Source organism: Taudactylus pleione, unplaced genomic scaffold, assembly GCF_031769625.1.
Source record: "Taudactylus pleione unplaced genomic scaffold, aTauple2 ptg000154l, whole genome shotgun sequence".
Taxonomy (NCBI): Eukaryota; Metazoa; Chordata; class Amphibia; order Anura; family Myobatrachidae; genus Taudactylus; species Taudactylus pleione.
In genome coordinates, this window is record NW_028284556.1 from 5,844,250 (window position 1) to 5,858,349 (window position 14,100).

General features: G+C 41.9%; 1 protein-coding gene across 1 annotated transcript in view; it reads left to right on the forward strand.

The window, feature by feature from the left end:
- The window catches only part of SMYD3 (SET and MYND domain containing 3), a 1,005,705-nt gene that overhangs the window by 628,133 nt on the left and 363,472 nt on the right, over positions 1-14,100 (forward strand). Inside the window, exon 8 of the mRNA XM_088474473.1 lies at positions 11,106-11,216. Within this exon, the coding sequence (XP_088330599.1) occupies positions 11,106-11,216 (111 nt within the window). The remainder of the gene's footprint in view (positions 1-11,105; positions 11,217-14,100) is intronic.

Below are 14,100 nucleotides of genomic sequence, written 5' to 3' on the forward strand. Positions count from 1 at the left end.
TTTGTTCCTACAGTATTATTAACCTCAATAACATTTATTTCCAGTCATTTCCAGTCAATTTTGACCACCTCACAGCTCACAATATTGATTTCATCTAGTTTAGGGCCAAAAGGTTGCATCTAGCTAGCTGGCTGACTAAACTACAGTAAGTGACTGCAGTGGGCGGCATTAACATGTGGCAGTTCAGCTTACAACATGGCACAGATTGGCATTGCAGTGGTAGACAGGATGGCAGTTTAATATACTATACGTCCCCTAGGAAGTTTAAAAACCAAGAATGTTTTTGTTAACTAGGTCACAGGCCGACGGAGTTTCAATATGTTTATGGACTGAAGACAGGGAAAGGACGGAAGGATTGATTAGTTTTTAATTTATTTATTTTAATTTTTTTCTTTCTTTAAAAAAATTATGAGGGAAGATCAATCTAGGATCAAGTTCTTCAGTTCCTAAACACATCTTTGATCTGAAGGAGGTTTTTTAATCTTTATACATCTAATAGAAATGAGGTGGCCTTGTTGCTGGTGGAGGTGCTGCTAGAACACCTACAGAGTCACAAATACGTGGACAATAAACTGCAGTCTGGCTGGCAGTGTCATCAAACAATAATAGTGCAGCTAAATTGCTAACGCACATACACAAAAAAAAAATATTTATTTTTTTATTTTTTGTGGATTGATAATATTCATTTTATTTCACTTTGACTTTTTTAATATTGGGGAAGAGCACCCCTGAACGAGGCAGCAGCCCCTTGATGAACAACACATACAGCACCCCTTCTTTATGGACGACAAAGCACCCCTGCCGAGTGTGGACAGACCACCTGTAGAGTCACAAATACGTGGACGATAAAAGTACAGTTATACTACAGTAATATGTTCTTAGTGGGAGTGGTTTATTCAACAGCACTTTGGCTAGCAGTTTTCCAGTCCTATGAATCACTTCACTGTAGTGGATCTACTTTATATTTAAGATAACTGTCATGTAAGGTTATACAGAATGAAGCGACGGTTAAAGGTTCTTCAGCAATAGTTTTATATATATGTGGAGTTTTGACCCTATCTACTGATTCTATGCATTTGGTACCCATTATAGACTTTTGAACATATTTAGGAATTTCCATAACCATCTTTAGTTGTTAACAAAATTTGATTACAGTTGTACATGCGATATAGAATTGGATTGGTTGCATTGTGAAGGAGTTAGAATTATTTGTCTTTTTTTTGGGGGGGGGGCTATAAATACAAGGGACAGCTTACTTTACTTCTGTCAGATAGCCAGCTCAGTTATATTCTAGCAATTACTTGTCTGCACACAATAAAGGGAGCCACAAGAAATTGGTTGTGAGCAGTTGTCCTCAATCCAATCATTTTCTTGTTAACAATTTGATACTTTGGGGGGAGTTCAATAAGGTGCGTGTTTGGTCCCGCAAGTTGAGATCACTGAGAGTGTTTGTGGCAGGTGGCAGGCTCCTTTGAGACTGATTATCTTCATGTCAGGTATTTCTCTTTCAGGTGGGTCACGACTTACCCCGATGGCGCTTCCGGCTCCTGCATTACTTTAAGTAACAGGGCCTGCCTGACACCATACACGGGCACACTGTCCCCCACGTCTCCCTTTTGTTTCCAACGGTGCTGCCATGTGTTCCTCTCTCATCTCAGGTCCGGTCGTTTTGAAGACTTGGGAAAGCAGAAGGAACTGGGCCTTCACACCGTACCTAACCATTTATCTGTCCTTTCTGAACCTCCTTGGTTCTTGCTGCCAGCTCATTTATGAATAGCAGTGTTCATGTATTTTCCCCAATTGTTTTTCCATGAAGTATAAATAATAATCACAGGAGACAGGGGCTGCAACATTGTATACATGACTAGATGTGTCATTTATTTATTTTCTATTATTTGTTTCTAATACATGATACTGAATTTTTGGCATTTGTGGTTGAGAGAAGATAGAGATAAAACAAACTATCTCTCATATAACAAAAGTATATTGAGAATATATCTGTCCTGTATGTATATACTATATCTGCAACATTTATCAAATTTAAATTTTTAGAAGCATTATAGTGTTTAAATTCTAAATGATGTGTATGTTGGTTGCATATAGTGCTACTACATAAATGAATTAATGAAGAAAGGGAGTGAATGTATTAACTGCTAAACCTGCCTAATTTCCCCATTAGTGGATATATTGTTAATGATTACATATGATCACCACAAGGTAATTATTTCATACACAATTACAGAATGTCTAATATGATATTTACAGTATGTGTGCTTATTGATGGATAGGATATTTATGTGTGCTTATTGATGGATAGGATATTTATGTGTGCTTTTTGATAGGTGACTATCATATTTTCATAATCAGTCATAATAATTCCCAATTTCTTTTAAAGAAGGATCCGATTAAAAGTTATGTTTTAAGTATGTTAATTTTCCTTATATCAATTATATGGTATTTATGGGTGTTTAATGATGGGTGACTCTGTCATATTTTCACACTCAGAGTCTAAATAATCCCCAATCTCTTTAAAGAGGGAACCGATTAAAAGTTATGTTGTAATTATGTTTATTTCCTGATATCAATTATATCAATTAATTTATTATAAAAGAGTGCCCCCCTAGGAATCACTTGGGATTGGCAAAGGCCAATGGCAAAGGCCAATGGAAGGTTTTTAACATTCTCTGTAAATACCACTTCTAGACTAATATCACGCATTTTGCTTAGCTGTAAATGACAGCCTACTTAAAGTTGTTCATAGTAACTCTGGGCCTGATTCAGAGCCGGACGCTCTGACAGAGCGCTCACTCTGAATCAGGGGCGGGCATTTTTTTTTTTTCAGAATGGCCTCTTGGCCGGTCGCATAGCTGTGGGTGACCATCGTGACCATCGGGCTTGCGACGAGACCCTTGTGGTAGGGTCTCGTTGCCGCAAGCCCCAGAGAGCTTTTGGCTCTAACAGAGCCGAAAGCTCTCCCACTGACATCACTTATGATGTCAGTGGGGCTGGCCCCAGACGGTAGGCGTTCCCTTGGGAATGCCTCCCTCTGGGCAGCCACGCCACCAGCCCGCCCACCAAAGGGGGCATGCTGTCACTCAACATCGACAGCACGTACCCTTTGTTACGAGACCCGGAGCGACCCGGGTCTCGCACATGTGCACGACAGAGCCGGCACCGTCCTACCATTGACCCAGTTGCGAGCGCACAGCGCTTGCGACCTGGTGTGAATAAGGATCTCAGTCCCACCAAATATTTTGATTTGCTTGAAAACTACAATATACAGGCGTACTAAGTGGAAATACCATGTTTCCCAATTTTCTTCTGTAGTATAATTATGGCTATGGTTATTTTGTCTCTTTATAACTACACAACTAATCCAGTCTGCAAACTGAGAAATTAGTGTAGCATACAGTGACTGCCCAATGGTGAGTGCACTGGGTGCAGCACAATACTGAGAAGATTCCTGTTTAGCTGTAAAATCTCCTGCCATTAACAATCTAATTGTTATTGCAATAGAAAAATTGTCAGTTTGTTCTGTAGACAAATCACATATGATGAGAGCTTCTTTTGGATGCAATCAGTTGTAATAATTATGTAATATATTTAAAGTATCCAAATTGAACCAAACATAACTATACTCATTCCATCTGTTTCATACAAATAACCACACTACTGTCTTTTAATCAAAGCTGTATACAGTATACTGTAAACAAAAACAAAAGTGAGGCAGGGCACTTGTATGGTGTAGAATTATCTTAGACAGCACACATTTTTGTAACAGTTGTTTTGATAGTGGAATACACATTTGGTTCCAGTCAAATAAAAAAACCCTCTTAAATACAGCAGGTTTAACTCTGCCTCTTGTGTATGCAACAAATTCTAAAAACAAATCTTGCTAAAATACACTTATAAAATCATATGATATGTGCATGATTAATAAAAAAAGCACCTATCGGCTTCAGTAGTGAATCAGCCAATCAGAAGCATGGGCCAGTGTTAGCGACTGTTGTTATCATTAGCGTGATTTTGCACCAGCTCTCATGCCCCCAAATTTGATACATATTTGTCAGTCTTATTTGAGTCTTTATGTGGATATGTGAGGTGTAATTTGTAGGTACCACTGCCAGACATCTAATTTCTGATGCATCAGTGTAACTTCCTTCATAAACACATTTGAGATGTATTTTGTGTACATATTTCATAAATATAAGCACCTTAATATTAGAAAGTGATTACAAATCTCTTTTGTCATTATGCGCATTTGCAGTTGTACAATATTTTAACTTTAGGTGTCCTATAGGTTTACCCCTCCTTTTTATTTATATAAATGTCCTAAATAAAAGTGCTAAAGTAGATTTATATTACTCTATAAAGTGACCCTGCTTCCTTTATTCTGAGAATTATTGAACACCATTAGTAACTATCATTACTCTGCATGTTGTATGTGAATGGGGTTTAACAAATGAATGGTATTCGTGCAAATTAATGACTAATTAAGACGACTCACATTACACAAGTCTCGGATATAGTTTTAGATGGATAAACCACTTTTTATTTTTACGATGATGGATCATCATATGTATAGTAAAAGAAATAGAATAAAGTACAAGACTTGCAGTTTCCTATGTTTAGCACTTTAACCAGTGCAAGAGGAACTTTGGCACGCAGTCAGTGTTGGGGTGATATAGCTACCAGTCAGTCCCGTTATAAAGCATTTCAAAATAAATAAACTTGAAATATACATTTGTATCAATTACAGGTCAGTGTAGTGAAATATTAGGCTTAGGTCACAGGGACATAATAGTTTTCCAATTACTTTTCTCTTGAAAATATTCTCTGGTTGTCATTTGGTGAACTTTGGGCCTGATTCAGCATGCACTGCTGAACACAGATTCCCGATTACCGGAAATCTGCCCGTGCGCAGGACCCATTCTGCGAGTGTGCAGAATGGGTCCTGCTAAGACGCACACAAGCCCTTGAATGCCTCTGCCTGATTGGCATTTAAGGGACGGTGTGGGGGTGGGTGCAGCCGGCGTTCCTGGAAATGGGGCGTGTCCGCCTGTTTTCCGGGAGGGGCCAGCCCAGGGACTGCTTGGCGTACGCGTAGGGCAAACGCTGGTTTTCACCAAAAACAGCTGTCCAAAGCCAGACATTTTTTTTCAGGCAATCAGTGCCTTTCACATGCAACGGTTTTAAGGCATTTTTTATGTTGTGGTTGTTTTTTTTTTTAATGCTGTAGCAGGGCCGGTTCTGCACATACGCTGGCTACACATATGCTGGTTACACAGCCAAGTAGGGCGCAGCATAGAGGAGGGCGCCCTGACACGACCGCGGCCAGCGACATGCAGCTCAGCTTGGCGGGTGGCAGTCAGACTGTGTCAATGTGACACAGCTGACTGTACCACGCCATTTTATTACAACTTACAAGGGAGTCGGGACAGGTCACGGCTTCGGCTCCATTGGCTTCTATGGGCAGGTCTGCTGCGCAACGTGAAGTCACGACGTCACATCAGTGCGCGAAGAACAAGGCTGGGGCCGGCCAGCCTGGAGCACTGCGGCAGTCTTTCGAGAGGAGTTCCTGCAGCGGGCGGCGCCACGGCCTTCGACAGGCTGCACAGTAATGTAAGTCAATTTAAAAGAATGAGTCCTTCCTGGCCTGCCTGGTGGTCACTCACACTCAGTGAGTGAACACTCCCTAGAGCCTCTCTGCTGTTTTTATTGTGGGTATATATATATATATATCCCCACAGTAAATACAGCAGGCGCTGCCTGCACTCACTGAGCGTGAGTGACCACCCGGCACGGCTTTTCCCACGAGACCACACCTCATTGAGTTTTGCGGCGATAGTGCCCCTGGGGGGGACATACGGAAATTTTGGGTTACCTCAGAAATTGAGCTCGGGCCGGCCCTGTGCAGTAGGCACGCGGAGCAGCGGATCGAGTTGTGACCGGGTACAAGCCGGTGTGTGTGAAAGGCAACATTGGAAATTGTGCTTCACTAACTAGCAGGGACACAACACGGCAGCCGTCCTTGTCAGTGGATATTCCCAGCTGTAACATGGTGACCACGCCGTGCCCACCAGTTTCTATGCTCCCGGGCAAAAAAACAGCCGGCCAGTGAAAACTGGCGGTGTGAAATAGCCCTTACACAGGGGCGTCATACACCTCCTGCTGCATTTGCATTATTGCAAGGATCGAAATTGCAAAGCTGCCTGTGTGCACTACACACTACAGTATATGCCTGTGTGCAGCTTTGCAATTGCGATCCTTGCTGAATCAGGCCATTTATCAATATTTATGTGCAAACTTACACACAGTCATGTGTGAATTGTGTGCCTGATCTAGTGGAGGAACACACAGAATAGTTTGTGTAAAATAGGATTATTATTTACATATTTCCATATGCCTGGAACTAAGGATATTGGGTATGTACTCTTAGACCGTGAAAACATGTGTCGTGCTTTTATGTGTTCATGCAAATATAGTAATATACCTCTACATGAGCTAATCCTCATGACTGGTTGCTTTGTACCTTACTGCACAGCTCTGGCAGCAGATTGTACCAAAAGCCTGCTTATTGGCTGTAAAAACCTTTTATTAAATTAAGTGCTTTGTTTTCATGACGCATTCTAGTATTACAATTATATTACTAATGAATAACAAAATATATTTTTACCATGCTCATTTTATTTAGAAATGTTTTGTCAGCTGACATAAAAGAGATTAGCAGGTTGCATAGAAACTTCAAAAGAAAGCAAATATGCCTGCTAACAGCCTAACAGCAGGAGATCGTAAAGCTGAATATTTAGAAAATACAAACACTGCTATTTATGATAGAATTGCTCTTCAATAAGAAGCTGCCTTTGAGTCTATGAAAAGGAAATAAGCAGGAAACCATTCTGGTTTGGTTTATCGCTCACTGCCTTTTGCTTGTTGATTTTAAGACCATTGTTGCATAATTTCTTACAATCCAATGGCCACAAGCCAAACCCCTATTACCCTTGCTGTACCCATTCCAGGTACTAACAAACCCTCCACAAGCAACAGTACTGTATATAATCCAATTCCTCAAGGGCACATCTTAGGTTATTTTTTTGTATCCCTACTATTTCTGGTAACTAGTCAATTTTACTTAATCCTATTTAAAATGGGTCACACCTAAAATATAAGATAATGGGTAAGTATTGTGCATGTTGACAGGAGCAGATAGCCTGGCTTGGATTGGCTCATTGAATCCAGTTATGGATACCTATGAATGATGTTTATCTAGATGTGTCTAACCATTAACCCCTTGTGTATATATTATATATCACTGTACATGTTGTGTCTAGAATGTGCAGTCAAGATAAAATAAATATAATTTTCAGGTCTAAGAAGTGGATTTAGTGGTAGACATGTACTTCTCAAACTAATGCTGTCAGTGTAATAACTCTTTTGCATTCTCCACTAGTACTGTTTATTTATAGACCTTTTTGCCCTTAATTGTAACTTAATATTATATATCTGCTTATACTTTCCATACTGTTAAATGAGAAATTTCAATTTGACTGTTGTATACACTCATATTAAGTTAAAAATGGGCAATGGAAAGTCTTCATGGACAGTAACTATTTATCAAGGCAAAAACCCAACATTAAGCATAACTTCTGTAACTGAGCGTGCATACATCCAATAGGCTCACATTGTATACATGAGCAAGAGCCCCATGATTTATTTTGTCTAGTTGGGAGCCTTAGGTATGTTCCTGCATTCAGTGACAGAATTACCGTTGTTGCAACTGCAGGATGGTTGGGGGACCGTAGCCGACATAACCCACAGCACCTGAAATCATCTATTATCATAGAGCGTGAGCAGCACAGAGAATGAGCAGTGAAGCCCAAATACAATGTTATTACACATGTGCCGAGCCAGCAAAAGGATGCTCCGGCATCATCTCCCCCACAAAATATAAATTTTTATAGATCCAATGTAGTGTTTGTTCCACACAACCAGTGGCGTAACTAGGGGGGGTCGGGCAGGGTGCGTGCCCTGGGCGCCGTGGAACCGGCGGCGCGGGGGGGGCGCCACCAGCCACGGTCCGGCCCGCCCTAGTTAGCCACCAGTGTAGCGCCGACCGCAATGAGTGCGGTCAGCGCTACACGTTTACACAGGACCTGTGCTGCACACCTGAGCCCGTTCCCTCCCCCTGAGCGCTTGCCCAATAGCGCCAGGAGGCGGGCTCAGGCTGTGCATCGCCGCCAGCGTGTGTGAAACAGCAGCCAATGAGAGTCAGATAGACTCTCATTGACTGCTGCAGCACCCACTGCAAGAGCAGGACTTCCGTCCGGTTCCTGCAGTGGGTAATGGAACAGACGTCATGACGTCTGTCCCATTATGCTGAGCGCGCCAGCCCGGGAGGACTGGCGGCGGTAGCGGCGTCGCGGACTGGAGGAGCAGCAGCAGCGTGGATTCAGGTAAGTATGTTTTTATATATATATATTTTTAAAAACCTGTCAGCACTACTGGAGGCACAACGGGGGTGGCTACCACTGGGGGGACCTCTACTGGGGTGGGGGCACAACGGGGGGCTACTACCATTATTAGGAGGACCTCTACTGGGGGGGGCTATTACTGGGGGCACCATTATTAGGAGGACCTCTACTGGGGGGGGGGCTATTACTGGGGGCACCATTATTAGGAGGACCTCTACTGGGGGGGGCTATTACTGGGGGCACCATTATTGGGAGGACCTCTTTTGGGGGGGGCTATTACAGGGGGCACTTAATCAGTAGGGGGAACCTCAACTGGGGACCACTACTTGGGGGGGGGAACTACTACTGGGGGCATTATAAAAGGGGCCTACTACTAGGGGCACTGCACTGGGGGGACCACATCTGGGGGCAATAACAGGAAGGACCACTACAGGGACCACTGGATAGGGGGGGTCACTACTGGGAGCCTGCATCAGGGGGACCACTACTGGGGGCACTGCATGGGAGGGGGGGGGACTACTGCTGGGGGCACTATATAAGGGGCTTACTGCTAGGGGCACTGGGGGACCACTACAGGGGGCACTAGATAGGGGGGATCACTACTGGGTGCCTGCATAAGGGGGACCACTCCTGGGAAACCTGCATGTGGGGGGGACTGCTGCTAGGGGCACTATATAAAGGGCACTGCATGGGGGGGGACTACTACTGGGGGCACTATATAAAGGGCACTGCATAAGGGGATACCACTACTGGGTGCACTGCATTGTGGGGACTGCTACTGGGGGCACTGCATATGGGGGAACACTACATAGGGCACTGCATTTGGGGGGACCACTACTGGGGGCACTGAGTAAGGGGAACTAATTGGGGGCTGTATAAGGGGGACCACTACTGGGGATACTGTATAAGGGGCACTACTATGGGCCTGCATAAGAGGGACCACAACTGCATACTGGGGGTACTGTATAAGGGGTACTACTGGGGTTAAGGTGCCTATGGATAGGAATGTTCAGCGTGAAATAAAGGGGTGTGTCATTTTGACACGCCCCATTTTTAAGTGACCGCGCACATATCGGGGTGGGGGGGGGTGGGCTCCCTTTTCAAATTTGCCCTGGGCTCCAAATACCCTAGTTACGCCACTGCACACAACACTGCCTTTTTGACAGTATGTTTACTATAAAATAGCAACTTTCATTGGATAACCCTTAGTTTTAGTCCTGCAAACACAAAGCTAAACTGTGTGACTTATAAATATGCTTATAACATTAAAGCACATACTGTATGTTAATGTTTACCAAGGCTTTAGAACCAGTCATTGTGGTTAAGGCACAATACTTAAGCTTTATCACATAACAATACTGTGCTTTGTATACTCTTAATTCATTTATTTTATCACTGTGACTTTCATTACATTGTGGTAAGCTTGCTGCGAAGAAACCAATGTGGCTAAAGTTTGTCTTTTACTCGCTAGTGTTAATGTTAAATGGCACATGTAATGGGCCCCATACATTAGCGACGGATTGCCGCAATGCTGCAACCCGGCATCGCAGGATCACAGAAATCCAACATGTTGGATTTCTGTGATTTGACGATCGCTATCAAAAAATGATCACAATTGTCAAATCGCCGAAATTTAACATGTGGAATATCTGCAATCCGGCAACGGATCGCAGAACATTGATGGTGGGAGGTTGGCATTTCCACCCAGAAATGCCGGCATTTCCCATCGCATCGCCGGATCGCGACAAACAGTCGCTGATGTATGGGCACCTTAACACAATAATTTTTTATTGGGTATGGACATTTTTCTTTTGCAGACTCTTGAGGCTTGGTGTTATGTGTTTTAAATTCAACGCCTACACAGTATATCTGCAACACTGATTGAAAATAATTCCGTATTTGACAAAATGTAATTTAACATTGTAACTTTTTGGAAAAATCATGAAATAAGCCAAAACCTACACTACTGGAGAGTGTGTATGAATTTTTTGTTGGTCGAATATTTTGTGGTTTTTGCAACTAATGTGTTAGCAAGCCAAGCACTGAGCAAATGAAATATTTTACAAATATTTTCTCTACAAAGCGCTGCAGAAAATGTTTGCACTATATAAATAACTTAATAAGTACATAATGTAATAAAATTTTAACATCACTGTTCTGTAATGAAAAAAGTCATGCTATATTATCTATTAAACCAACATGTCATTATCAGAGGGTGGCCCTAGTACTATTGCTACTTAAGGGGGGCATCCACTACACGATTTTAGCAGGCGATTGAACGATAACGAGGTCGTTATCGTTCAATCATTTAAAAATCGTTTATAAATCGTGCAGTGTTTGGTCGTTAACGATCAACGATGCGCACTCCCGCTGGTCGTTTGATCGTCTTGTCAGTTGACTGAACATGCAGGTCAATTTCACTTGATCTATTAAAGATAGTTTGCAAATTGTTTGCAAATCGTTTGAAAATCGTTCAGACTGAAAGATAAAATTTCAAGGGAAAATCGTTTAGAGATTGTACAGGGAGTAGATCGTCTAGTGGATGTGCCCCATTACACAGAGAATTACACTCTTGTTATATTTCCCTCCATAGTATTAAACAGATACTATGTTTTCTATTTCATCTTTCTGCAGCTCACTATAAGTTACATTGATGTGAAGATGCCCTCACATCTGCGCCAGATGCAGTGTCAGCGCCAGTACTGTTTCACATGTGATTGTCCTCGCTGCCTGACAAAAGATAAGGTACAATGCACTAAAGTGCCTCATTTATTATCATGGCTGAAGTGTTTGCCTATATTTTGTGACTTTTGTTTTCTCTTCCCTGTGATGATATAGCACCTCCTGCTCTTCCAACCTTTCCAATAAATAATTAAATTTTTGTGATGGGAACACAAGAAGACATTTTACCCTATAGAGGTATATAGACGTATATTTTACCTTATAGAGGAACAGAGAGCAGATTATTGCCAACCTACATTAGTGGAAGTGGAAGAATTTAATAGTGAATATAGTGAAGTAAATAACCCCCTGCCACATGCATGGGTGTGGATCATTAGGTCTACAATAAAAAGGTAGACAATGTTTAGGTAGATAATACAATTTAAACAGGCAGTTGGTCAACAGGGTCTGAAGTTCGGCAGGGTCTGAAGGTCGACACAATAAAGATCGACTAGTAAGAAGGTTGACAGTTACAGAAGGTCGAATATGGTCATTAGGTCGACGCAGAAATGGTCGACACATTTTTTCTTTCTCTAGCCCTATACCTCCCCTTGGTACCTAAGCCTAACCCTCCCTCCTGGTGCCTAACCCTAACCGTCGGGGTAGGAGCCTGACCCTAGCCTTCCCTTCTAGTGCCTAACCCTAATCCTCCGGTAAGTACTAACCCTCCCTCCTGGTGCCTAACCTGTCAGAGTAAGTGCCTAACCCTAAAAAACAACAACACGCATCGACCATGTCTGTGTCGACCATTTGTGTGTCAAATTAATGATCATGTCAACCTTCTATATTTGTCGACCTTCTTACCAGTTGACTTTTATTGTGTCAATCTTCAGACCCTGTCGACCTATTGCCTGTCTAACTTGTATTGTCTACTGTACCTAAGCATTGTCTACCTCTTTACTGTAGACCTAATACCCACATTTATACATTGAGGGTAGCAATTTTTTGGACTTAATATCTCAAGTTTACTAGGTACGAGTACCTAATTGCTGTTCCTTATTGATATAATTGGATCCTCACAAACGGCTTCTTCCTCCTTGTGTAGGTTGTGGGTTCTCTAATTGGAAATTATATAGAAAAATATAAAATAGTACAGTTAGCATTATCCTACAGACTATTTGCATGAGGATAACTTAATAAATGACTGTTTGGCTTTATTTTACAGCTAAAAAAATAAAAGACCTATTGCACTAAACTTTAGGCACTGATTGAACTACAAAACACCATTGTGTTAATTTAAAACAATGGGATTTAACTAACATGTTATAAGACCTTATGTATTCATATTTGCAGCTTTGTACACGTGAGATTAGCGCCAATCTGTAAGAATTTGCTAGGTTGTAATAACCCTATACATGGCATATTATTCAGTTTTATAGTGATTATAGTACTTTACTGAACAAAACTTGGGAATTGACTCCCACATATCTGAACCACACATCTTCAGTGAAATTATTATGCATTCAAATATTATGAATAATGACATTTTAATATATGAATAATTGTGTTGCTTCTAATTATGTTTATATTAGTCTGTTTGATTTAAGATGAAAGAAACGGTGTTCTATTTATATGTTGTGTCAATACTCCTCCTTGTGACATAGAAAATTCATATTTTAATACCTAATTACAATATTGTCTAATATAATATTGTGCTAATTTTTAAAATACATTGACATTTCCTTTGTAATAGAACTAGCGAAATGCAACAAGTAATTACAGTGTGACATTTGTTGCAATAGCATAATAAGCATTAGATAGTAAGGAAACCCATTCATTATGCATCAGCTGCTTCATTCCTTTTAAGTAGATTTATTTTTTGTTTCACTCTCTGCTTTAAATATTAAAGTATTTCATACACTGTGGAGCACATCCAAACTTATTACAGAACAAAGTAATTATTGCAAAACTGCAAACTAGCCTTACATCTTATTATTTTTCTGTTATGTATTTTAAAAATTTGTAGTAGTTCAAAACGCTAGTTCTCACTTTTACCTTTTTAACATAACAGGCTCCCTGGGTGACAGTTCTGCCCGGGGCATCTCTGCCGCCAGATCCGACTGGGACCCTAACCCCTCTATTAGGTATCCCAGACCATTTGCCACCCCTCTGTGAAGTTTTCATCCAAATCCATCAAGTGGAAGGCCCAGAATAGGCTCCCCGGGTCAAAGTTTTGCCCAGCATCCCCGGGTCAAAGGTCTGCGGAGCGTACACAAACTGAGGGTCTGACTGGAACCTCAACCCCCTAGTATGTCTTCTAGGATCCAATGTTAATACTCTAAAGTTTTTGTCCAAATCCATCCAGTGAAAGGCACAGAACAGGCTCCCTGGGTCAAAGTTTTGCCCAGCTTACACTAACGGGAAGCCGACCAGGACCTTCACCTCCTAGTATGTCTTCTGGGATCTAATGTTACCACTCTATGTGAAGTTTTAGTCTAAATTATGTGATGTTGTCCAAATCCATCCAGTGGAAGGCCCAGAACAGGCACAGTGGGTCAAAGTTCTGCCTGGCGCAATCTGCCGTGGGGTCCGACTGGGACTCCAACCTCTATATTAAGCATCCCAGACCAATTTCCACCCCTCTGTGAAGTTTTCATACAAATCCATATAGTGAAAGGCCCAGAACAGCAGCCTGGGCTACCCGGGTCAAAGTTCTGCCCAGGATCCCTGGGTAAAAGTTCTGCCCAGCGTACATCAACGGGAGGTCCGACTGGGACCCTAACCCCCCTAAAACCTGGTGAGGATCCAACTGGGCCACCTTGGGTTGGTTTCATCCTAATCTGTGCAGGGGTGTCCAAATGCATAACTGGACAGACAGACAAACAGACAGACCAATGAATTTTATATATAACAGCCTTAGATTTAATTTCGGACACACCCCTCCAAAATCTAAATCTCTCTGCACATT